This window comes from Camelus ferus, chromosome 22 (genome assembly GCF_009834535.1).
Source record: "Camelus ferus isolate YT-003-E chromosome 22, BCGSAC_Cfer_1.0, whole genome shotgun sequence".
NCBI classification, from domain to species: Eukaryota; Metazoa; Chordata; class Mammalia; order Artiodactyla; family Camelidae; genus Camelus; species Camelus ferus.
In genome coordinates this window covers 16,095,847-16,120,756 of record NC_045717.1, presented here as the reverse complement: position 1 = coordinate 16,120,756, position 24,910 = coordinate 16,095,847, and the positions used below count along the sequence as shown (strand labels likewise).

The 24,910-nt window shown below is 61.3% G+C and overlaps 2 protein-coding genes across 9 annotated transcripts; one reads left to right on the top strand and one right to left on the bottom strand.

Annotated features, from left to right (window-relative positions):
* The first annotated feature begins 202 nt into the window (after positions 1-202).
* On the top strand, positions 203-16,247 carry SSBP4 (single stranded DNA binding protein 4). 7 transcript variants are annotated; one of them, XM_032465260.1, is made up of 17 exons: positions 263-561; positions 8,403-8,475; positions 8,860-8,921; positions 9,010-9,094; positions 12,566-12,655; positions 13,362-13,421; positions 13,507-13,576; positions 13,729-13,796; positions 13,879-13,946; positions 14,237-14,282; positions 14,363-14,398; positions 14,499-14,553; positions 14,637-14,707; positions 14,801-14,879; positions 15,265-15,293; positions 15,399-15,506; positions 15,883-16,238. In XM_032465260.1, the coding sequence occupies exons 1-17, from the start codon at positions 503-505 to the stop codon at positions 15,910-15,912; spliced, it is 1,089 nt and encodes a 362-aa protein (XP_032321151.1). In that variant the 5' UTR covers positions 263-502; the 3' UTR covers positions 15,913-16,238. The 7 variants fall into 7 exon arrangements, with proteins under 7 accessions (XP_032321155.1, XP_032321152.1, XP_032321154.1 ...); XM_032465259.1 differs by having other exon boundaries at positions 503-561; positions 15,399-15,622; positions 15,883-16,247; XM_032465263.1 differs by lacking the exon at positions 12,566-12,655 and having other exon boundaries at positions 206-561; positions 15,883-16,247.
* A 229-nt stretch (positions 16,248-16,476) lies between these two features.
* On the bottom strand, positions 16,477-19,759 carry ISYNA1 (inositol-3-phosphate synthase 1). Of its 2 annotated transcripts, XM_032465237.1 has the most exons (11): positions 19,652-19,759; positions 19,414-19,542; positions 19,107-19,268; positions 18,606-18,738; positions 18,320-18,513; positions 17,954-18,103; positions 17,659-17,874; positions 17,384-17,548; positions 17,181-17,294; positions 16,890-17,107; positions 16,477-16,779 (listed from the first exon to the last, which is right to left on the bottom strand). In XM_032465237.1, the coding sequence occupies exons 2-11, from the start codon at positions 19,531-19,533 to the stop codon at positions 16,578-16,580; spliced, it is 1,674 nt and encodes a 557-aa protein (XP_032321128.1). In that variant the 5' UTR covers positions 19,534-19,542; positions 19,652-19,759; the 3' UTR covers positions 16,477-16,577. The 2 variants fall into 2 exon arrangements, with proteins under 2 accessions (XP_032321128.1, XP_032321129.1); XM_032465238.1 differs by lacking the exons at positions 19,414-19,542; positions 19,652-19,759 and having other exon boundaries at positions 18,606-18,909; positions 19,107-19,233.
* Positions 19,760-24,910: the final 5,151 nt, after the last annotated feature.

Genomic DNA, 24,910 nt, shown 5'->3' with positions numbered 1-24,910 from the left:
GCTTCTTCTGTCTGGATAGAGTGTGTGTCTAGCCGTGATCAGCTGAGCCCTGCTGTGTACCCCCGGGTGGCTGTCCCCACTAGTGCCCCACGCCTCCTCCCTCCGCGGCGGGCACTGCGCGTGCGCGCCCGGCCCACGGTCCCGGCGGCGGGACCCACCCGCGCTCCAGCCATCGCCCCTTTAAGAGCGGCGCCCGCGGGCGACGGGGAGGCGGCGGGCGGGGGCGCGCGCGGCGGGAGGAGGGGGCGCGCGCTTCCCGGAACAGCTCGCGCTGAACGAAGAGAGGAAGAAAATAAAACCCGCAGCCAGAGCCAAAGCTGGAGCTGCCGCCGCCGCCGTCTCGGCCGTCTGGAGCTCCCCCGCGCGGACGAAGCCCGCGATGCCCGTGCGGGGCTCGGGGCCGTGAGGCCCCGGGCGCCGGGTAGCTATGGCGACCGGGAGCGCAGCCCGCGGTGCCGCCTGACAGGTGTGGGCCCCGGCGGCGGCGGCGGCTTGGAGCAGCATGTACGCCAAGGGGGGCAAGGGCTCGGCTGTGCCCTCCGATAGCCAGGCACGCGAGAAGTGAGTCGGCGGACCGGGACCGCGGGAGCCGGGGGCGGGGCTGGGGGATCGCGCCGCTTCCGTGGGCCCCGGCACCGCTCGGGGCACGTGGGTACGGGGTGCAGGGCTTTCGGGGCCGGAGCGCGTTCAGGGGGTCGCGAGGTTTGAGGGGGCGCGCGGGACCCAAGGGGCGCGAGGGGTCTCGAGATACGTAGGGGTGCGTACGACCCAAGAGGTGTGAGGGGCTTAAAAGGGACGCGAGATTTGAGGGGACGCGCGAGATTCAAGAGGTCGTGAGAGTTGAAAGGACACAGGAGACCCGACGGGCGCGAGATTCGCGGGCGCGCGCGAGATCCGATCGGGACTAGAGGGTAGTGAGACCTCCTCGAGGGTGGAGAATTGGATCCCTGTGCGCGCGGGGTCTGGATTCCTACTGCTTTCCCCCATTCTCCAGGGAAGTTTCCGGGGCAGTCGAGACTGGTCGCTCTGAGACCCCCACTCTTCGGGAAGAGCTTGAGAGACTAGGGTAGGGCTTGAGGGGCGCCCCCACCCAACAAGGCCACCTGTCCAGCCTGGGCTGGGACAGGTGGGTGAAGCCCCTGGGAAAGCTGCAAGGCTTACAAACCCGAAGCCCCCATTTGTTCTTGGCGTGACCCTGGGCCGTGGGTGGCAGGTGCTCTCAGGCTGGTAGAGGGACAGGTACCTCCCAGACTCTGCGCTGAGGGGCTGAGGGGGATCAGAGCTTTTGGAGGTGGGGAGGCGGCCTTAAGCTGGGCTGCTGTGCTTGCCTTTGATACTGCCAGTTACCTGCTCTGTGGCTTTGGTGAGGGAGCGTCCCCTCCCCCAAGCTCACTTTCCTTTCCTGAGAAGTGCAGACATAATATAATAGTGCTATCTCTTAGGTTTGGGGGGGCATTTGAAAGGTGCTAGGAGCTGTGACTGTCTCACAGCAAGGGCACTCAAAGGTTTGCAGTATTGTTACAGTGCCAGAGAGAACGGAAGGCTTGCCATGGCTGATGGCCAATGGCTGAGTCGCAAGATCCTAGTAGTCGCGTCACCTAGGGTGGCCTAGGGTGGGAACCCAGCTTCTGGAGCAGCGAGGAGGCTGGGTCATAAAGGAGAGGTCCCATGATGAGTCTCCTTGAGGACCAGAGCAGGAGGAAGGAGCTGAACATCTGGGCAGTGAAGAGGATCTCTGGACATGGGCGTCAGCCCCCTTCTCCTGTCCTGCCTTTTCTGCCTGGGCTGATATTGGGAGCCCCCTCTACACAAGGATAAGTGTCCATCTTCTACTCAGCCTTGGGGTAATTTTGGCGAAGAAGTTCTTGTGGCCGGAAGACGCTAGACAGATGACTGCGCCTCCAGGCCTCTCTTGTCTGTCTGCACAGTTATGAGGTTGGACTCCATTTCCAAGCACCATGAAGCAGGAAGACTTTTTGAAGCTGACACTTGCCTCCTGCCAGGTTGGAAGCAGGGGGTGTCTGGCATGGCCACCCCACTCCTGGGGATCCTTGCCTGTCCCCGACCATCCTTGTACTCTGGCTGCTGGGGTTTTGGGTCTACCACTCCCCCAGTGGGAATTGTTCACTTGGTCAGATATATGCTGGGCTGTGTTCTGGGTTGGGAAGCCAGGCCCTGGCCCTCAAGAAGCCCACATCCTAGCAGGGAGGCAAGGGAGTTATGCAGCAAGCCAATGGAAAGATCTTGAGATGTGCTATGAAGAAGGGAAAGGGTGTCAGTGAGGTGTGAGGAAGATGTCAGTTGTGCAGAGACCTGGAGGAAAAGCAGGTGGCTGAGGGCACAGCAAGTGCAAAGGCCCTGGGGTAAGGCCAGGCCAAAGAGCTGGGGCTGGTTCCCCAGGTCAGGGCACGACCTGTGGGCTAGAGAAGCTTGTGTTCAAAAGTGTCCTCCACCTCCTTTGTGGAGTGGGGCTTACTGGGGGTCGGGCGGGGGTAGAGGGCCAGGGGACCTGGGTAGGGGGTGTGCAGGCACAGCTATCTGGGAGAGAGCTAAAGATGGCAGCTTAAGTGGTGGCTGTGAAGATAAGGGAGGGACTAACAGGTTTGAGCTGGGATGGTGGGGTTTGGAGTTGGGTTTCAATCCCACTGGACAATCCAGGAGAGATTTTGATCTTTTGAACCTGGCCTCGTCTCTCAGCCAGGGCTATAAGAGGGGGTTATTTGAATTCCTGGCCCCCTTACGCCATCATACCCTTACTCCCTAGCCTGCCCAGCAGAGATTCTTGGAGGTCGCTGGGATCTACAGAAGTACCGCACATGGAGGCTTAAGGTCCCATTATATCACCTGTTCTCCAGTCCCATCTTTGGTCAGAGCCATCATACACTTATCCATTTCTTATAGAGGGTCCCATTTAAGCACTGATTTGGAGGTGAAGTTCTGCTGCTAAAGAAAGTTGGGAAACACCAGATGGTAACATCCATTTCCCTGATGGGGATGCTGGGCCCCAGGAGAAGGGGCCTGCTGAAGTCTCAGGCTCTAGGGCACAGGAAAGCTCTCAGAAGCTTGGGGCTGATCCACGGGAGAGGTGGGCTGCTTGCTTTGCGCCTCAGCTTCCTCATCTGAAGTGTGGACAACTGGCATGGCAGGATTCTCACAAGGACTGGCTGAGAGGACTGCAGGTAGCACACCCCTCACAGGCAGCCACCAACGGAGCCACTTTCTGTCTCTGGGCCTTGGTTTCCTCCTCTGTGAAACGGGGTGAAGGGGGTTCCACTACTTGGGTCCTCGACTCTTGAACTGCTTGTCCTCCCCAATCTCACCCTGCTGCCTTCTGCCCTTCCCCTCCTTCCTTCTTGGGCCCCTGTCCTGTGCCCCGTCGTGGGGGTTCCCCATCTCAACACTAGTCTGTTCCAGAAATGGACTGAGTGCCTGCTGGGTGCACGGATAATGGGTCCCTTCCCTCGGGGGGGCTCACAGCAAGCAGTGGTGAGTGCAGAGTCCAGGGAGCACAATGCAGGTGTGACAGAGTGGTTGAGGGGGATGCTGGGGTCTGAGGGGGCTGCCTGCAGGATGATACAGCTTCTCCCCCTGTAAATAATGCAACACTCCAACCTACGGGGAAGCCGTGAGAGCACTTCCCACTCAGAACTAACTAGCACGTGCATTTGGTCATTGGTTTCAGGTCTTTTTAAATAAGGGGATGAAAGTGACAGGGACAGTTGAAGGCCCTTTTTTCCCCTTTGCATCTCTTCCCCCTTCAGCCCCAGAGGCTCCGAAATCGGGGGGGGGGGGGGATCTAAACATTTGCTTTGTGTGTGTGTATATCCTTGAACACTTTAAGTGGTGCCATTTGGGTTTAGAATAGTTCTAGAAATGACAATCATGGTCAGTGTCACTGGGCACCTTGTGTTTATCCCCCCGAGATTAGTTCTGATTTGGGTACATCACCTCAGGGGTTTATTCATTAGCCTGGCAGGCAAGGGAATCACCCTGTGTCGGTCCCATCCCTGTCTGGGCTTTCAGATGTGGCCATGGGCATCCTTGTTGCGGGAGTTGGTGTGGGTAAGAGGTTCTTAAGGGGTCCCTGAACTGAGTCCTGGAGGCTGAGCAGAGCCAGCAGACATAGGGGAGCCTCCTGGCAAGGTCTCCAGGAAGCTTCTGGGGAGGGAGCGGGAGGAGCAGGAAGGCTGGGGTGGAATTTGTGAGTAGGGGTCGTTACTTTGGCTGCTGGGTGGGAGAAGGGCTGTAAGGAGACTGCCAGGAAGCCAGTGATGAGGGTGGCCACCACCCTGTCTCTTAAGAGCTGAAGGCCTGGCCATGAGGGTGGCAGAGGGGAGGGAGGACATGTGTGGGCTGGGGAGTCCCTTTGGGGGCATCGGTGTGACCTGGTGATGGATTAAGACGGGGTGGAGGGGGTGAGGGGGTGACACAAGGCCTTGAATAGAGGGCATCTCCCAGCCCCTAGCAGCATGTGCCTCCAGGGGCTTTAAGAGGGAGGGGGGAGCTGGGAGGGGAGCACCTGATACTGTAATTCTTGATAATGATTTTTGATACGATAGTGCTGCATTTTAGCCCAGGAGACTTCAGCACCCCATTAAGTCGCTGCTTCCCTGTGCAGCTGCAGCCCCGTCTGCACCTCTTCCCCTTGAGCACTCCAGGTCTGGGCACAGCCCTATCCTCCAGGTCACCTTCTGGAGGGAGGGCCTCCCAGGGCCGCCCTATGCCCCCTTCCGTCTCCTGCCTTCTTGAAGCAGAAGCCTGCCCCTCTGATGGGTGGGCTCTTCATTCTGCAGGCCATTTGCTGACCAGGGCCCGGGGTGGGGCTAGGATTTGGATCCAGGGCCCAGGCCCTTCCCCATAACCCAGCTCAGGGTCTGGACAATGACCTCCAATCTAGATGCCCTCCCTCAGTGGGGGGCCCTGGAGGTCCCAAAACAACCTGATCAAATGTCCAGGCTTAGAAACTTTTCACCGAAAACAAACTGCTCACAATTCTCTGACACTCGATCCTAATAAAAATTTAAGTACCAAAATGTAAGAGAAAACAAGCAAAACTGAAAACCTACTCTGGCTTTTCTTTGCTTTTGGGTTACAACCCCAATCTTTAACATCAGGATAGTAAGTGCTGACTTCCCTCTGTGCTTCCTGGACATCCCAGGAGGGGGTCCAGGGTTGGTTGGTTCATCCTTCAGTGTGGCTGGGGGCCCAGGATGCCCAGCTCTGTGTAAGCTCAGGAGTTTGACGAAGTCCCCACCCTCCCAAAGCTACATCCAGAGGGCTGCAGGTGATAAGCAGAGACTTGTGTCAGATGGAGATAAATACGATGATGGGGGAGAATGGACTAGGGCTGGGGTTAGAAATGATAGGGACGCCTCTGACAGGTGACACTGGAGCCACGAGGGTCTCTAGCAGAAATGCCCTAGGTGGGGGAACCGCCTATGCAAAGGCCCTGGGGTGAAGGGGTAGAGAGTGGCTAAAGTGTGTGGAGGGGCACTGGAGGGTCTTGAGTGAGGAGTGCACGGTGGGGGTAGGGAGCCCAAGGGAGTATAGACTCCAGGGGTGGGAGAGGAAGCAGCTCCTGGAGGGGCCCTGTGGGAATCCAGGTAAGTGACGGTGGTGGCCTGGAACAGGGGTGTGGTGAGGAAGGCAGGGAGAAGGCTCAGAATCAGAGAGAGTGCTTTTTCCTTATGTTCCCCCCCCCCCCTAAATTCAGTAAATGCAGTGATCTCAGGGGAACAGCTGGGTGGATCTTCACACATGCCCTGCACCTGTGTGAGTCCAGACCACCCAGGCTGGGGCGCAGGACGGGCAGGACAGGAAGAAGCTGGGGTGGGGCTGGGCCTTTAAGATATCAAGTGGACGGTGGATCCTAAGATCCTGGGTCCAGGAGCACCCTGTGGGCAGCTGTACAGTGTCAGTCATCAAAGTGGGAGGGGAGGCCACCCAGGGAGAGGGGAGGAGAGGGAGCAGGGCTAGAGGCGGTGGAGGGAAGAGAACGGGCAGGGGTGGGCTCCTGGACCTGCCTGTGGGTCTGAAGCCCGACAGTGGGACAGTCAAGGGTGAGAGGTGATGATGGAGAAGGACACGACGGCCTGGCAGCATAGAGCCTTTGGTGGACATAGTGGGATTCAATGTGTTCTTCAGGAGGCTCCCTGAGCCTTGAGAGCTTTCTGCCTGCCTTTGGAGTGGGAGCTGTCCAGAGTGCAGCCCCCTCATCCTCCCCCCACCCCATGCTCCTGCCCTTCCCTCTTGGGGCAGCATACCTGGATCCCCCCAGCTCAGTCTCCCTCCCTCTCTCCAGGCATCTCATCCCCTCAGCCTTTCCTGCTCCCTGCACTGTCCCCCCAGGTGGGCAGAGGCCAGCTGGACCTCTCTTAGCCTCTCTCTTTGCCTGAGGATAAGGTGGTGAGCAGGCTGGGCTGGTCAGGTAATTTTTGATAATGATCCTCTGGCCCTATTGGCTTTTCATGTTCATTGCTTCATACTTGCAAGGCACTTGTGAAGCCTCCAGAAAGGGAGGATTGGTTGCAGGAGTAAGCTGGACAGATGATTGTGGATGCTGGAGGTCAAGGAAGGCAACTGGGCTGGAAAGGGGAATGCTGGAGACCTCTGGGGTGCACTGTTGGGATCTGGGGGGGCCTGGGTTGGAGGCGCTGCTGAGAGGTGTGATGATGAGGTGGGAACCTTGGCCAGTCTTGGGGGGGGAACACTCAAAACTACGTGATCCCATGTATCCTACTCCTCTGCCCCATTTCTGTCCCTCCAGTGGCTGTCACAGCCCATGTGGTACAGTGTGAGCCATGGACGTACCTTGCCCTGGGATGGCTGTCCATGCTGACCCCCAGCCTCCCCCCTTGTCCTTCTGTAACAGCCACCACCTTCCAACCCACCACCACGCAACTTACCTTCTCCTTTGTATTGTTGCTTCTGTCTCTCCCTGTGAGAGGACCTCCAGGACAGGGTCTGTTATGCTCACTATTCAAGGAGGTGCTGGGTGAATGTTTGTTGAATGAATGAATGACTGGAGAGACAGATGAATGAAGGGAGGAAGAGGATCCAGGGCAAGGGCAGAACCCGTGGAAGGGGAGTGGCGGGGTTGGGGGAAGCGGGAGAAAAGGACTGGAACAGCCTGGGTGAGGTCTGACCTGGGGGTGGGGGTGGTCTGCTGAGGGGGGGCTGGGATGTGAGGGTTGAGCAGCTGAGCTGGGAAGGGCGGGGTGGGAAGGGCGGGAGAAAAGCAGGAGCGTGAGTCAAAGCAAGGTTATTTTAGGATGGAACCAGAGGCCAGCTGAGTGGGAAGGCATCTGGAAGGGCCTCCAGCTTTCACCAGAGTAGCCTCAGGCCAGACCTTGGGGGACCCCCAGTCTTGGATCCAGAACCCTCCAGCCCACCTGAGGCCTGGCTGGACAGTAGAAGGACCCTGGGATGCCTGGAGGGGCTGGTGGAGTGGGTGGATGGGGAATGGATGACCCCCCAGGGGCGGGAGTTGTCCCTTTGCTGGCTGGTATAGAAGACAGATGGGGAGGGGGTGGAGTGGAGTCTAAGGATGAAAAGGCCTGGAAAGCTGTGTGGATGGTCTAGCCTCCTTGTGTGGCCTGAGGATGGTGCTGCTGGTTGGAGGGTGGCTTGTGTTCTTCGGGTGGGCAGCAGCCAAGTTGGTGTGTCCGGTGGTACCAAGCACTGTGGGCATTTGGTCCACGGGGTGCCATAGCAGCTGAGTGGCACTGCTGGCCCTACCTCCACTTCCCCCAACTTCTCCTGGGGACCTGGTATGAGTAAGTCATAGCCTCACTGGTGGATGGGAACTGATCCTAAGGAAGAGGATGAGGTCTGGGGACACCTGGAGGACGAAGACCTTGGGTCAGAGGGACCCTTTCCTTTCTCGGCAGGGAGGCTGACAGTGTGCTGGGCCTGGCCACATGGCCCAGGGTGCCTGCTGGGAGACCCCACCCAGAGCACAATCTAGAGTGACACTCAGGGGCCCTTTCTCTAAGCAGAGGACCTCCCTGGGATCAAGGCTGCTCTGGGGTCTCAGCATTGGCAGGATGAAGTCAGGACTTGGTCCTTTGGGGGATGTTGAACTGAGCAGAATTTGGCCTGGAAATGGGGGATTGGGCACTGCTAGGAGTGCTGTCTAGAGCAGGGGCCTGCAGGCTGGGCGTTGATGGATGTGTAGGTGTTGACTGGGCTGAGCAACTGGTGAGGAGGCCATCTTTTCTGAGGGGCAAATGGGGGAAACTGGGGAATCAGGAGACCAATAGGGGGAAGCATGTGAGGCTGGAGGTAGGTCTGGAGAGCAGGTGCCTCCCTGGAAAGCCCCTCCCAAGGACCCTCAGAGAGGGGCTCTGGGGCTGCCCCAGGCCTCCTGAGAGCCTGAGCCAGCCCCCCTCCCCTGCCTGCAGGTTGGCGCTGTACGTATATGAGTACCTGCTGCACGTCGGTGCCCAGAAGTCAGCCCAGACTTTTCTGTCCGAGGTAAGCTGGCCTGGCCAGGAAGGTCCCCCTCCCCACCAGCCAGCCTCTCCTCACCACCCACACCCTGGGATCCTCCCTACTCCATTTTTGTCAGGTCTCCAATGGTGGGGTCGGATTGTGCCCTGGAAACTGAGGGCTGGGGCGGGTCAGGGCCCGCAGGCTGGTGTTCTGGCATCTGTTCATCCATCCGAGGATCTGCCAGCCGCTTCTCTGCCCCTGGACTCCCCAAGTTGCTCCTGTCCTGGCTCCCTTGCTCTGACCTGCTGGTTTCCTGCCCCATTATTCCCTGGGCACCGAGCTGGGCTGAGGCTGCCTCTTGGGAGGGGAAGGGGTCAGACAGGGCCAGGCAGCGAGCCCCTCACCTTCCTTCCCTCTCCCCTGCAGATCCGATGGGAGAAGAACATTACGCTGGGGGAGCCTCCGGGCTTCCTGCATTCCTGGTGGTGGTGCGTGTGAGGCTGGTGCGGGCGGGCCACGGAGTGGGGCTGGGTGGGGGCGAGTGGGGAAACCATCGTCCCCCCCTGCCGCCCACAGCGTGTTCTGGGACTTGTACTGTGCAGCGCCCGACCGCAGAGAGGCATGCGAGCACTCGAGTGAAGCCAAGGCCTTCCAGGACTATGTGAGTCCCCACCCCAGGGACTGGGACCAGGGCTCCTAGGCCTGGGTGGGGGGCCTGTGGCCTTGGGAGGCTGCCTGGCCTGAAGCTGGCTTGGGCGGGCAGGTCAGCCTGGCTGTGGGGTCCCTCTGCTCCTCATTTGGTCCAGGGTTACTCACAGAGTGGGGGCATCTCCTTCTAGTGCATCCAGCTCCTGAGGGTCCCCAGAAACCTCAAGCCCTCCTGAGGTCAGCCCCTCCTTTGCTCCTCCTCACTGAACCCCATGTGGAACCGGGAAGACAGAACCCCAGCTCCTGCCTCCCTGTCTGCCCAGCTGTGTGTATGTGGGACCCAGCTGGGTGGCCACTACTGCTTGTCCCCTCCCACCCCAGCCTTTCTGAGCCTTCTGAGGTGGGAGCCTAGGCAGGGCTGGTGGGGGTTAGCTAACTGCCCATGCACCCGGGAGCACTTGGCAAACCTCCCAACCTTGCTTGGTGACTGGGGCTGCCGGCTTCACCTCTTTCCCTGCAGGCTGAGAGGGAGTCAGAGGCCTGTCTGGAGAGGAGGGTGGGTAACATGAGGGGGCAGGCAGCACCTAGTTGTCACGGGGGAGCAGATGGCAGGCCCCTGCCTTTATCCTCTTCGCCCTGGCCTGGGGGTTTTGGCCACCTGGCCCCAGAGAGGTCTCCAGCAGATGAGGGAGGGCTCGGGAGCCCTGGGCTGTGGGCCTGAGGGGGAAGCAGTGGCTCAGCTGGCTTCCGGGGGAGACCCCTCTGCCCTGCCCCCTCCTCCCTGTGCACCCACTCTCCTGCAGCTGGCGCCTTCACATCCTGAGTCATCCGCCCTGCTGTGCCCCTCTGGGCCTCCCAGGTCTCCGCTGTCCCCACCTCTCTCTCTCTGCAGTTGGCCAGGGTCCCACACCACTCACTGCCTCCCAGCAGAGAGGTCCCCCTGTGCAGGGGTGCACACCTCTACAGGGCCAGGGTGCAGCCGGATAAGTCTGGGGGTTCACCATGTCCCTGAAGACGCCCCATGCATGCTGTATGCTCGTTTATGGGAGCCGCCGAGGTCACTGCTGTTCGTCCCCATCGGGTCCCATTCTTCACGTTGCAGTCCCGCCAGAACTGGGGCCATAGATATGTCCGGAGCTGTGTCCGTGCGTGACTCCGCGTGGGCCCGGCTCTCCCCAGTCTAGCCCCAGCTCCTCGCTGCCCGTCTCCAGGGTCCCCTGGGCTCTGTTCCCTCTTCCGGGCTGCTGCAGTCCCCCCTTCCATCTCCGCCGCTGGCTTCGCCCCTCCCCTGCCCCAGCCAACTCCTCCAGGGAGCACAAACCGCGTCGTCTCCTTTGCTTTGCGGTCTCGCGCCGGAGTGAGCGCGCTTCCCGGGGGCGCGCGCTGGTTACCAGGGCTGCGGCGCAGCGTTAGGGGAAGGGGAGTGGCGCCCAGGCCCTGGGGTGGCAGGGTCTCTGTGTCCTCAGGCTGCAGCCGCTGCACGTTCTGCCCCGCCTCTGTGCTAACTGGGACTGGCAGGCGGGGTGAGGGGCGTCCTCCTCCCGCCCATGGTGGCGGGCTCCATCAGCGCCTCTGGGCTGGGGGCCGACCTCGGCGTCTCCAGGAAACTAAAGCGCACCCAGCCCGTTGTCTTGGCAACGCGGGGCCGGGCTGGCGCCTCTGGGTAGATGATTGACTTGGGGGGTCCAGCTTGGGCCACTTGCCCGGGAGGGTGGGCTGGCCTGCCCTGGATTAACCCTTCAAGGGTTGGGGAGCCGCAGGGGTGAGGGGTGCCTTATCTTCTCCCCGCCTCCACACCTCATGGTCGGGAGCCGGGCGCAGCTGCCCCCACCTCCGCCCTCCCTGACCAGGAAATGCTCTGGCGCCTGCTGTGGCTCAAAAAGGGGGGCTGCCCTCCTGCCCCCACCATGAGGCATGAGGTGGAGGAGGCTGGACAGGCCCAGAGCTCAGAGCTGATCCCCCTCCAGTCACTGAGGCAGACGCAGAACTGCTCTAGGCCGTCGGGCTGTGTTTGTGGGACAAGGTGAGGTGGAGGCCCGGCTCGGGTAACCCAGCAGTTTGGAGAGGGGCTGAGAGCTTTGTCCCTCCACACACAGGGTCACTTGGGCTTTCAAATGATTTGTGCTGGGCCCTGGGAGTGCTCCCACTGATACCCTCCCAGCTTGGGGCCAGGGCAGAAATCCTTTAGAGGCTGACCTTTGAGAAGGAGCAGGAAGGAAGGAGGGCAGGCTACGGCCCCCAAAGGGAGGGGTGTGTCTCCAGGGGCCCTGCTCTGACCCAGCCAAGGGGCCCCTTTCCTGTTCCTGTAGGGCAAGATGTGCTGTGTAACCATGGGAAAAGTGCCTAACCCCTCTGAGCCCAAGTGCCTGCAGTCCCACAAATTCCTGAGTGTCCCTGTGTGACACAGACAGGGGCAGTGACCCAGACAGACCATCCCCTTCCTCTTGGGGTCTGGCCTCGGAGGGGAAGGGGGGATGATGCACAGACAAGAGTCAAGGGACCCCAAGAAAAGTGCTCTCTCCACAGTGCCTGCAGTGTCTTCCCCTTCCCTATCCTTGGATGTGTCCCCTCTGCCCTGCAGACTAGATTCCCACCCACCCCCTTCCCCCTGCTCTGTGGGCCCCACAGGCAGATAAGCCTGGGACTTGGAACTGACCAGAGGAAGTGGCCTGTCAGCTGTCCCCATGCCAACTCTGGGCCTGCCACCAGCATCTCTGCCCTGGCAGATACAGGAACTCCCCTCTCAAGCACCCAGTTCTCCACTTTCATCTGAAAAGAGGTTGGGGGCTTGGAGACCCCACTCCAGAATTCTGTTTCCTTCCCTTCCCTACTGGAGGAGGAGGGGGAAGTGGTCTGCACAGTAGCTCCAAGGAAGAGCCCTCTGAGAGGGAGGTTCATCTTGAAGCTGCCTGTTGATTTTTTTTTTTTTTTGTCGGTTTATTTGAGGTGTCTTGGGGGCCCAGCTAAGCTGCCTCGCTAGCCAGGAGGACTTGGCTGGTTGGGATGGGCAGGGAATGGGGGACTGTGCCTCCACCCATCTGCAGTTAGATTCAGACCAAAAGAACAAGCCTGTGTTAGAAGGATGAGGCACACGCTGGAGTCCTGGGTGGATGGCATTTTCAGACCCCCAGAGTCCTCCGGCTGGGGACTTACTGGGGGCTGGTATCCCTGGCCTCCTCCCCGGGCTGTGGGCTCAGCAGTTCTGGGCTCTGACCACCTCCAGGGTCTCAGGTGCCACAGGAGGCAGAGCCCTTGCTGAAGGCCACCCAGCACATCTGGTTGCTAAACCTGGGTGGGGACAGGGGCAGAGGCTCTTCCCTCACCTAGAGCTCCTGCCACCCACCGCGCCCCTGGGACCCAGACATCCTCCCATAAGTAGAGATGGCTCGGGTTCCTCATTCCTTGGGGCCAGACTGCTTGGGGAGAGGAGACACAGGCAGGGAGTGACCTGACTTGGCTCTTGCCATCTCCCCAACCCCTGCAGAGTGCTGCAGCGGCTCCCAGCCCAGTGATGGGGAGCATGGCCCCCAATGATGCAATGGCATCAGGCCCCATGGCACCCGGCTTCTTCCAGGTACAACCAGAGCTGGGGTCCCTGTCCCCGACCTGGGTGGGCTTGTGTCCGTAGGGTGACAGGTGGGGGCTCTGCCAGGGTGAGTGGGTGTGCACATGCCAGCCTTGGTAGAACCAGCAAGGGAGGGGCTGCATGGCTGGGCCCTAGCGCAGGAGAGGGCAGGGTCTTTGTGCACTTGACCTGTGTGTGTCAGGGTGCCAGCAGCCGCAGAACGTGGCTCTCTGAGCCATGGGTCCTGCCCATGACCCTTCCCGACTCTGCCCTTAGGGCTGACCACACTTCCCACTCCAGCAGGGCTAGTTGGCCTACTCTCCTGCCTCCACGGTCTCCTGACCCCTCAGGCTCAGCAGAGCCACAGCAAACTGTGGAGCTTCGGGTGACCTCACTCTTCCCAACCCACGTGGTTCTGTCCTCCTAGGGCCCCCTGGGCTCCCAGCCTTCCCCCCACAACCCCAACACCCCTATGATAGGGCCTCACATTCAGGTAAGGACCTGTGATGTCCCTCCCCCTTGAACAGTCACTGCCCCACCCAGTCCCATTGCTGTCCCATGCTCCCACACACCCAGGTGCCAGCTGGCTGAGGTTTGCTGGCTGGCCCTGGAGCAAGGGGTATCCAGGCTAAGGGACTGGGCATAGCAGGAACTGGGTAGCTTTGGAGGGTGAGCAGGTGGGGGGAGGCGCTGATCCCTGGCCCACCTCTTCCAGCCCTTCATGTCGCCGCGGTTCCCAGGGGGCCCCCGGCCCACCCTGCGGATGCCAAGTCAGGTGAGAGAGGGATGAGGGGAGGGTGGGCAGGAGTTGGGCCGGAGTAGGGGCACCCACACTTAATGCTGCCACGTCCCCTCTGCAGCCTCCCGTGGGCCTCCCTGGCTCCCAGCCCCTCCTCCCTGGCGCCATGGACCCCTCCCCGCGTGCTCAGGGTGAGTAGGGAAGCTCTAGATGCTGTCCCCCCAAACCCATCAGGACCCCAGTTCCAGTTTCCTGCTGCCTCACTGCACAGGAACACCCCCCACCACCACAGTGCACGTTCACATGGGAATGGGCCCAGCCTGAGCCCTCCTTCTGTCCTCAGGGCACTCAAGCATGGGCCCACTGCAGAGGGTGACACCTCCACGGGGCATGACCAGCGTTGGGCCCCAGGTAAGAGCAGGGTCCAGGGGGAAGGGGAGCTTGAGGGGCTGCCCTCTCTTGGCCGTCACTCACGGCCCTTGTGCCTTCACAGAGCTACGGAGGTGGCATGCGGCCCCCACCCAACTCTCTTGCTGGCCCGGGTTTGCCCACCATGAGCATGTAAGGCCCTCAGGGACCCTTGGGGGTGTACCTACGTGAGCCATCACTCAGCTTCCTGGGCTGGGTATGCTGGGGCAGACCCAAAAGCCACCAACAGCCCCGGATATTGTTTACTCCACTCTTGGAAGGGGGGACTAAGGCTCAGAGGCCAGTGAGTGATGGGTTGGGATTTGAAGGCTGGCCTGGAATCCCTACGTGGTTACTTCTCAGCCAACATCTGCCCTAGGGGCATGGGGTTGGGGGGTGTACTGCCTGGCTTAAGACCCAGGGTCTACCACTGTCTCTTCCAGGGGACCCGGGGTGCGTGGCCCGTGGGCCAGCCCCAGTGGCAACTCGGTGAGTGTCGGGATGGGGTGGGTGGTTAGGAGAATGTGCTGTGGTATGGGGCAACTGCTCACAGCTGCTCCTCTCCCCAGATCCCCTACTCCTCCTCCTCCCCTGGCAGCTACTCGGTGAGTGAGGCCAACAGTGGGCAACTTGACCTGGGGGCAGGGATTGTGGGGTGGCAGATGGGGAGCCTTTCTCACCTTCTCTGTCTCCTTCTGTGTGCAGGGACCCCCAGGAGGAGGTGGGCCTCCTGGCACACCCATCATGCCCAGCCCTGGAGGTACGATGGTCTGGCCGGGCATAGGGAGGGGTGTTCTCTAATGAGGCCCCTTCACACCCCACCCCCTTCATGTGCCGCCCCAGACTCCACCAACTCCAGTGAGAACATGTACACCATCATGAACCCCATCGGGCCGGGGGCCGGCAGGGCTAATGTAAGTGGGGGCTTTCTGGGTGGGAGGCGATGACCCCTAGGGTGAGGGATGGGAGATGGTGGCCCTAGTCCCACGCTGCCCCTATGCCTACAGTTCCCTCTCGGCCCTGGTCCGGAGGGCCCCATGGCCGCCATGAGTGCGATGGAGCCTCACCATGTCAACGGATCCCTGGGTGAGTGGGTGTCCCTAGACGGACACCCCCCCCACCCCCACCCCCCACCCGCTGCTTCGCGAGCCGCGTGCGCCCCCTGGCGGCTTCCAGCCCCTCCGCCTGTGTGCCGTGCAGGCACTGGGGGCGCACCCTGAGCTCCCTGGGCATCCCAGTGACTTGGGCTGCGCTGGGAGGAGGAGGGTCCAGTAACGAAATAGTGGGGAGGCCAGACTGCCTGCACTGACCACCCCCCACCCTCAATCTGGGCCCTCCGCCCGGAACCCTCAGCGGCGTCCCAGTGGACTGGGCCAAGGGAGGGTGCGCGGCCTCGGGAAGGGGGTTGGTGTAGCCGGCTCCGTGGCGCCGGCGCGTCTGAGCCGCGTGTCCGCTTTCTGTCGGTCCGCAGGCTCGGGCGATCTGGACGGGTTGCCGAAGGTGAGGGGGCCGCCCTCCGGCGCGGGGCGGGGGGCGGGCCCGCGTGGAGAGGTCTAGTCCGGGTTGGGCGGCGGGGCGCTCCGCGCTCACGGCGGCCGCCCCCAGAGCTCCCCCGGCGCCGTGGCCGGCCTGAGCAACACCCCGGGCACCCCGCGGGACGACAGCGAGATGGCGGCCGCCGGGACCTTCCTGCACCCGTTCCCGAGCGAAAGCGTAAGCGACTGCGTCGACTCCCCCCCCGCGGCGGCGTCGGGCCGGAGGGGCCTGGCGGGCAGACCCCGGCGGGGCGGCCGGGGGGCCAGAGCAAGACCGTGACCGCGGCGGGCCAGGTGGGGGGGCGGCCGCGGCATCCTTCCCTTCCCCCTCTCTCCTCCTCGCGCCCACCCTATCTCACCGCCCCGCCCCTATCCCATCCCCAACCCTGGGACCCGCGGCCTCCCCACGCATTGCATTGCCACCCAATGCCACCCGACCCCTTTCCTTTCCATATCCACACTGCCCTGTTCCCCATTCCACCCCGGGGGGGCGGGTCCCAGCCTAGGCCGGAACTGAGCCGGCTCCGGGGCGCCACCCCCTCGTCTTTCCGCAGTACTCCCCCGGGATGACCATGAGCGTGTGATGGGGCCGCAGCCCCTTGCCCACTGCTGCCCTGGCTTCTGCCCAGCGCCTCTGCCCGGGGCTAAGGTCCAGGGGCTCGGGTAGTCCACAGGGTGAGGGTCTGAGGTCGCACCTCGGGCAACTGGACTCCTGGTCAAAGCTTGGATGGCTGGGAGGCCCCGCAAGAAGGACTCATTCATTTTATAAAAAACTCAAGGACCTCAGAGATGTTCTTTCCTGTATGGGCCCTTCCGGTTATTTCTGTTTTGTCCAGGGGGGCTCCTTGGGGACCTCCTTTCCTTTGGACAGCAGGGGTGGGCCCCATCAATAAACGTAACTTGATTTTGGTTTTTGGTATCTGGTCTTGGACTTCTTCACTTTGGCTTGCAGCGACAACCTGCACCTTGGGGTCTCAGCCACACCTTCAAGGGCTGAGGTTAGGCAGAGGCCCCACGGGGTTCTGGAAACTGTTGAGGGTTGGGACGAGTTTTTAGGGTAGGTAGGTGTCTACCTGGTGAAAAACAGATGGGGCTAGAGTTGTGGGGGTAGGGTTAGGTCGCAGGCGCTAAGAATCCACAGGCATGGCTGATAGTGGCACTGACTTTATTGTCTTTGGGAGGCCTGGAAGGGTCGGGTCCTGAGGAGCAAAGGGGGCAGGAGATATGGGGAAGTTGTATGGCCTTGGCCTTAGGTGGTGGGCATCTGGGGTGCCTCAGCCTGCGAGTGCCCATTGGCGTCACCAGTACAGCCGTTGGGGGCGGTTGGTGCTGATCCTTTCTTGCAAGGAACAGGGCAGGCAGTGGCCACAAGCCCAACTCGCTTGAGGCCAGGGCGCTCCATCTTGTGCTCCAGAAGCATGTGGTTCTGTGGCGGGAGCCCCACGCAGGCCCTGGGGGAGGGTCAGGGCTCAGCAGGGCCAGACCCCAAGACTAGTGCCCTGCGCAGCCCTGCCAGTGGACATCTGGGCCATGGATGGGGATCCCCAAGGCCGGGGCACACCTGAGGATGTTCTCAATGCAGCTGCGCTGGCGGAAGAGCGCGTTGACCACAGGGCTGCCCGGCGGCACAAGCGGCGCCTTGAAGAGGAAGCCCAGTAGTGACAGCACCGGGTGGAAGCTCTGCGGCTCTGGGTCGACGTCGGTGCAGAAGGTCACCCGCTGGCATAGTTCAGTCAGCAGAGCCAGGTCCAGCATGATGGGCGCGGCCAGGAGTGAGTCCTGCAGGGCCAACGAGTCAGGAGCTGGGCCAGGCTGGTGGGCAGCCCCACTCCTGTCCCTTCTTGCCCCGCACCTCGCACGTGTTGTGCAGCACCAGTGTGTTGGTACCGCCTAGCATCAGCTCCGATGTGTACTCATCCAGTGCGCGCTTGCTGTCACCCACGTATGGCACGTACTTGATGACCACCTGGGGGACAGCATGAAGTCACACAGGTCCCTGCCTTTCTGTGTTGGGGACGCCTCCCACCCCTCCTGCCGCGCCTGCGCCCCACGCACGCAGTGGTCTGGCTCCTCGCAGGGCGCGTAGAGCACTGGGTTGCTCTGCACCATGTCGTCCACCACACTGCTCTTGGACACCTCCTTAGACCGGAATTGTGGCGGCGCCGACAGGTTCTGCCCGTCGTTGTTGCCCAAATGGTTATAGCTCACGATGGACATGGTCTGGGGGGACAAGAGGACCTGTAGCAGCTGCAGACTCTGCAATGCACAAGCCCAGCCCTCGTGGCCCAGGACCCCCATCCTGAGCTGAGCAGCCCCCCAAGTCCACGCACCTTGAGGCCGGAGCCGATAAGGAAATCAACGAGCACAGACTTGACTTTGGTCTGGCCTGACTTAAAGTCGTCTCCACCCACAAAGACGCGGCGCTGCCACGCCAGCTCGAGAGCACCAGGCACCAGCGTGTTCTGTGGGGACCCATTGAGGAAGGCACAGCCCTCCAAGATGCTGGCCACGGCAAAGAGCGTGGAGGGCGACACCTCCAGACCCAGCTGCAGGAACAGGCGGGCAGTCAGCGCAGCTTGGGGGCTGGCCCTGACCCCACCCAACCCCATCACTGGGCGCACCCACCTGGATAGTGCGCAGCAGGTTCTCAGCAGTGTCATTAAGGCCCGGGACCACTTCACAGAAGCGCTCCGTGTTTGCTGTCCACAGCACGATGACTTTGTCCAGCCCGGCGCTGGACCGGAAGTCACGGATGTCACTACGGATCTGCTCCAGCTGGGGGTTGGGGGAAGAGGACAGAAGAGGGAGGTTGTACAGGCTCCCCCGACCTGTGAAAGCCTGGGCTATTCAGTTGCCTAAGTGCAAAGTAGGGCCTGAACCCACGGGATGGGAGCATGGGGACAAAGACGGGAGAACAGGTGGCCGGGGGGACAAAAATGGCGGGGGAGAACAAGTGGCAGGGGATAAAAGGGGTGTAGGGAGGGGCAGCACCTGCTGTGCGCGCGTGCCCTGAATGAGGTTGTCGGCGCGCGCACTCTGGTTAGCTGCGATGAACTCCGGGATGTAGACAGAAGGCCGTGGGTGCAGGGCCTCCATGTGCGGCCACAGCTGCTCCTGCAGCCCCCAGTCCAGTACCTGCGCGCGCCGCATAGCCTCCGCCAGGTTCAGCGACGATATGTCCCAGCCTAGAGGGGACCCTCAAGCTCGGCCCGGCCCGCTGCCTGGGCCCCTCCATGCCCCGCCTCCCACCCTACCCCCGGCCCAGGGCCCCGCCCACCGTCGAACACCAGGTCGTCGGGCGCCACCATTGGCAGCAGCGCGTTGAAGGGCACGAACACCTCCTGGCCCTCGGCGTCCAGGCCCAAGCTAACGGTGCCCGCCTGCGTCAGCGAGCCGTAGTAGTTGGCTTCCTGGGGAGCGGTGCGGAAGATGGGGCCAAGTGAAGGGTGGGTGTGACATGGGGAGGGCTACGAGCCGGCAAGGGCCCCGGCCCGGCACCCTCAAACTCCGCCTTACTGTTAAAGGCTCTTCAGCAGAGTGCTCCAAGCCAGGACAGGAAGCAGCTCCTCCATAGGTCCCATCTAGAAGTTCCCCCACACCTTAGGCTCCGCCCCCGTAAGACCCCTAAGGAGTCCCCGCCTCCCCATGGAAGCCCCTCCCAGGAGCCCGCCCGCAGACAGGAGCCCCGCCCCCTGCGGACCCTCTCCTCCGTTGAGCCCCTCCCCGCGTGGATTCCTGCGAGGCCCTCTCTTCCACCGAGCCCCGCCGGACCTCCCACCTTGCGGCCGGTGCGCGTGGGCCAGGACAGGCGCAGTCGGTTGGCCAGCACGGCAGCGGTCAGCGTGGAGCCGTTGTTCCCGCCCCAGCCGACGAGCATGACCCCGAGTCGGGGCACTTGCCGGGAGGTCCGGAAGGTGAAGCGCGTGGACGTGGGGTGCACCTGGGGGCAGGCGCCGCGGTGAGCTGGGGACCACAGGCCCCTCCCCCCTCTCTGCAGGGAGGGCGTCGCAGACGTTGGGCAATTGCCGCTCCCTCCCGCCTCCCTGGTTCCCCCAGCCCCACGGTCCACTTGGTCCCTCGCCTACCTTGAGGACGCCGCCCTCGCGGCTGACGCACGTCGTCCTGTACTCGTATTGCGCCTCGATGGCCTCGGGGCTGTAGACTACGTCGGGGCTCTCGACCACGAACTCGGCTGCGGCCTCCATCGCGGCGAGCTGGAGGCACGAGGTTGCCAAGAGGTCAGCGGGGACCTGAGGGCTGGCCGGGCCAAGCCGACTTCGGTCGGTCCCCGGGAAGACTGCACCTCTCCCAGGCGGCACTCACCAGCGCGGAGTCGGCTGAGACAGCGGCGGACGGCTAGGGCTCCGGGCGCGCGAACTCCAGAGAAAAGAGCCGCGGCCCCACCCCCGCCCCGCCCCTCGCCCCGCCCGCGCCCGGGAGGAGGGGCGGTCCCCGGAGCAGGGGGGAGGGCGCTCACCGGTCTTGGGCTTGGGTTCGAGGCCCTGCTGTCCTGAGCCTTCGCGGATATCTGGCCCCCGCCCGGTCTCTTGCGGCCAGGCAATCACGTGGGTTGCAGACCCCCGGCCCGAGCTCGGCGCGCGTGATTCACTTCGCACCACAGGCGGTTAGGGCCCTCGGCAGCGTATCCCCGTTTGCGAAAGAGGACTTGAAGGCTGCAAGTGAGCGCCAGGCCCCAGCCTCAAGGCAGGAAGTGGAGCTAGGAAAGGAGGCTGGGCCTTTGAGGAGTGGGGGGTCTCTGGAGAAACTGAGGCACGGGACGCTGAAGCAGAAGACTAAGCCAGGATTCGTATTTCAACGCTAGACACTCCTCCAGCCCAGGCTGCCTCCCCCTCCCCCTTTCAGTGCAGCAGCGCCCTCCGGGCACACCCCCACTCCCGACAGGGCTCACTCAGGGATTAGGGGGCTGCGAGGCCTAGGTTTCCCCACTTGTAGCAGGAGGGCTTGATAGGGCCAGGCTGGAGTTGGGGTGGAGGAGGCTGTTCGCTGGGGAAGGGAGGGAAGGGGGTGGGCAGGGCAGAGGCAGCCAGCTGGGGAGGAGCTAAGCCTGCACAGCACTGAGCCCCTCTAAGCGCCAGTGATAAAGGAGCGTGGGAACCCGGCAGGCGGGCGGGGGCGGCTCCCCCAGGAACTTTCCAAAACAAGCGGCCTCCTCCGGCTGGAAAGTTTCCACCACTGGAGCTGACCCAAAAGGTGAATAGTTGGGATCATTCGCAGGAAACATGGTCAGGGCCTGGCCTTGGGGGGTGGGGGCTTCTGGTCTAGGCTTTGCCCTCAAGGGGCTCTAGAGTGGGGAAGTCAAAAGTGGACTGGGGACCTAAGAGGCAGGGTTGGGCAGGGCAGACTGCCTGGAGGAGGTGGGTGCTGGAAGGGGTCTTGAGATATGAAGACATCTCTTATCAAAGATATGAAGAGCTGCCTGGGAAAAAACCTAGGGGAGTGGTTTCTAGGGCATATGAAAAGGGGATGGGTGTGAGGGGGAGGGAGGCAGTTTGGGGACCAGGGCAGAACTTCAGGGCTGGGGATGGGGATTATGGTATAATAAATATTTGAGTTTTGTCCCCAGTTCCTGGCTTGAGATTGAGTTTATTCATAGGGGCCAGTGATTTACTCAATCCTGTCTATGTGCTGAAACCTCTGCTAAAAACCCCTAAACAATGGGGTTTGGGTGAACACATGGAGGTGCTGGGAGGGTGGCATACCTGGAGTCGTCCTGGCAGCCTCGTGCCATCCCCTACACCCTGGCCTCTGCATTGCCTCCATTTGGTGATTGAAGTGTTTTCCTAAGCACTGAGGGCCATTCTAGCAAATTACCAAACCTCCAAGGGGGTAAAGGAACTCCCAATTTATAGCTGAATGGTCAGAAGTATGGGTGGCCAGAGACTTTGTGGTTGGTGTCTGAAATGGGGCCCTGAGCCCCATAACATGTGGGGTCTGATGCCAGACCTGGGAAGTGAACTGTTGGATGTCCAATTGGTGTTGGAGAATCTGAGGGAGCTGGCGCCTCCAGGCCACATGTGACATCACAGGAATGTGTACAGAAAAATCTCCAAAGACCCAGCCCTGGGGAACCCCAGCATTCACAGGGCAGCCTGTGAGAGGTACTGGCAGGAAGGTGGTGTGGGGCAGAGACAGAGCGGGCCCAGGCAGGCTCCCTGGAGGGGCAGTGCTGGGGCAGCGGGGAGAGACATGGCTTCTGCTTGCTTCTATGCCAAGCAGTCAGTTGGAGCTGTAAGGGGACAGTAGGGACTGTCTGGGGGTGTGACACAGCGTGAGTGTGCTGCCTGCAGGTGGTCCATGAGTGACCAGGGACCCCCATACCCATGAGACTGCAGGCTCCCAAGGGCAGGGGCAGAGCTTTCTCAGTCACTGCTGAGTGCCAGTGCCCAGACTGAGCCTGGTGCACAGAGGGCTGGTGGGACCCAGGTGGTGGCAGGAGGACATTGTCCAGCAAATGGCAGGGGCTGGTGGGCAACACAGAGCCCCTTGGCCACGGTGCAGGTCATGAGGGCGAGAAGACCCTTCTGGGCCCCCTGGGGGCTAGACTTTTGGTGTCCTCAGCTCAGGAAGGATGGTCAGGGAACGGCCTGTGGCCATGGTGCACTAAGGGCCCAATGACGAGGGTGCTGCGGGCAAGCCTGGCAGGGGGCTGGTGGGCAAGGCAAGGCTGAGGCGTGACGAGGCTGAAGGAGGCAGGTGTCGGCCCTAGGCCCCAGGGTGTAGGGACAGAGATGTTATCCCGTTAGAACGGCGTGGCCAGGCCGCCCAGGGAGCAGGGTACATTCTGGCCCGCAGGGCCTGGCTGACCTCACCTCCCGCGCCCCTCAGATTCCTGGGCCGCCTCAGAACTCAGGCCAAGGCCGCTGGCCAGCAGGGCCACTGGAGAGGCTAAGACCCACTGTCCCTGACCCCTGGACCCCTTTAATCCTGGTCTTATTCTTTGTCTGTTTTTCCTTCCTAAAATAAACATCCCCCTACCATGTCCTTGGAGGGTAGAACCTGCCCCCTGCCTTCGGAACAAGGGGCAAGGACAGGCATCCCAACTGGTGTCCTGGGTCTGTGGGGCTCCACTGGGCCTCAGTGTTCCTGTCCCCACGGGGGCCACAGGGACCCTTACCCCCAGCATTCCAGCCTGGGAGGAATTACCTAATAGTGCCGTTACTCACCATTTTCATCAGTCAGTCACAGCTCAGTTACCCAAAATAAGGGCACTCCCTTGGTCCCATGTGGCCCCACTACTGGGGGCTTTGGTGCTGCCAGGGACCCGGGGATCTCCCTGCCTGGCTCAGCCTACCCTATTCATGAGGTGGGGAGGGCCTACCCTGCTCACACACCAGTCATGGCTCCCCGCTGTCCCCACCATCTCAGACATTTCCTCCCTATGACCTGGCGGTCTGGCCTCCTGCTCTGGCACCTGCAGGGCCCTCGACCTCAGGTTAGCCCTCCACCTGCTGGACTCACTCCTGGGCAGTGGCTCTGGCAGCCTGCCCAGGACGCCTTCTCTGCCCAGTACCAGCCTATGCACCCCCCTCCACTCGTTACTGTGGTCGCCCCAGGGCCAGGTTGCCTCCGGACTCCTGCCCACCCCCACACAGAACCAACCCCCACCTCTGGGGACTGACATACGCACACCCAGCTTGGGCTGATAGGTTCAGTTCAGTGAAATTTATTGTAGGTTGAAAAAAATCAGCATTCACCTGTTAAGTGTACAAAAAGGACACTAGATCTTTTAAGAAAATACTAGGAAACCAAAGATGCAGATGCCTTTCAATTGTAACATTTTGGCAAAAGTGAAAAGTTCTTGTAAACACCAACTCCATGGCTCAAAACAGTTTTTCTCCACAGTACAATATTAAAAGAAAAAAAAAACACAGTATCAATAAGTTAGACCATATTTAATCAGCTAGAACTTTTGTCCATCAACCCCCAAAGCACAAAACATTTCTTAGCTTCAAAATTCCTTAAAAGGAGAAAAACAACAACAAAAAAACAAGAAGAAGAAGGAAATTCAACTGAGAGTCCCTTGAACTGGATCCGGGGGCAGAGGGCAGGCAGGTCGGCCTCCACGGTGTGGCCTCCGACAACCATCCCGTTTCACCAAGTCTGCAGGTCCAGCCGGGTACAAGATGGCTGTCTGCAGAACTCGGCTTCCAGGGTCTGCTCAGCCCTTCCCCAGATGAAAAACAACACAACAGCTATTGAAACATAAAGGATGAGCTTCCTTGGCACTCCAGGCACCCCAGGGGTCCCGTGGAGACTCTGGGGTGGGTGGGCACACTGCAGGCGCGCCTGCTCTTTGGGAAGCAATTAGGAGACACCCCCACAGCTTAGAAAAAGACGTGTCTGAGTGAGCAGTTCTGCTCTCCCTGCCTCACTACAGTTGGTGGAAGCAACCCCCCTCCCCATCTGTGACTCCTGGGCTGTGGGTCGCAACCACCTCTACCACCTTCCCCAGTCGTGGCTTCGCTGAACGTGGCCCTGAATTCACATGAACGCATGCCTCAGACCCCAGTACACCCTGGCGGGGCCCCTCACACACACACACAAACACACGCACCTCCCCCCGACACTTTGGGGGACATCAGACTAGGCACAGTGACTAAGCAGCAATTGGGGTGTCTGCAGGCCTGCGTCCCCAGGGTGGATAGATCAGGCGCCTTTTCTGAGCTCACTCTTGGGGGTCCCCCTGGCTCCACCAACCCCTAGCCCCTCCCTGAGTGCAAACCCTGCAGTGGCTCTGCAAAGACGACCCCAGGACCCATGAGTGGGCTGAGGGGCGGAGCGAGGTCAACAGCATGGAGACCACTGGGTCTCAACAGTGCGAAATGAAGAGCAGCAGCAAAGGGGAAAATTGAGAAGACGATCAAAAAAAAAAAAACATCTGACACTGTTGCTGCAGAGCATGAGCTACAAGCACAGAAAACTCCCCGTGACCCCCGGACAGCTGAGGGCCTGAAATAGCAGGGGGGCCTGGTGGCTCCCAGCAGCTGCTCCCAGGCCAACTGGAGTTTTCGAAATAGAGCTATAGGGGTCGCGTCGCCTTGCCCGCCCCCTTAGAGCAGAGCCTCTGCTTGGGAGGGAGAGGCGGTGTCCGCGGGAGACCAGCCAGGGAGAGGCTCCCCCACCCCACCATGGGTTCTCCTCAGAGCTTGCAGGAACGACGCCGAACTTTCTGAGGGCGTCTGTTAATACTGTAGAAAGGACACAGGGCAGTGTCTAGACCCTGGACATCCAAGGAGGGGAGGCACAGGTTTAGAAAAAAGATGCTTTCTCTTTTGTACAAAAATAGACTCAAGTCTCATAAGCAGTAGCTAAAAGTGGCTGTCTTTGTATAAAACTAGAAAAGGCCAGGCAGGCTGGCCTCGGAGTCTTTCACTGACAGGAAGTTGATGCCCCTTGGGCTGGCGAGGAGGTGGGCTCCTTGGGGAGCCCGTCCTAGGCCGGGGGGCTGCTCAGGAGGTGTGGGGCCTGGGGGAGCCAGATACCCCACCTGGATCTGTGTGACCTGTGGGCACCAGGGCGGCAGGGGCTCCCCGGAAAGCCGGCGCTTCTGGCTCAGATGAA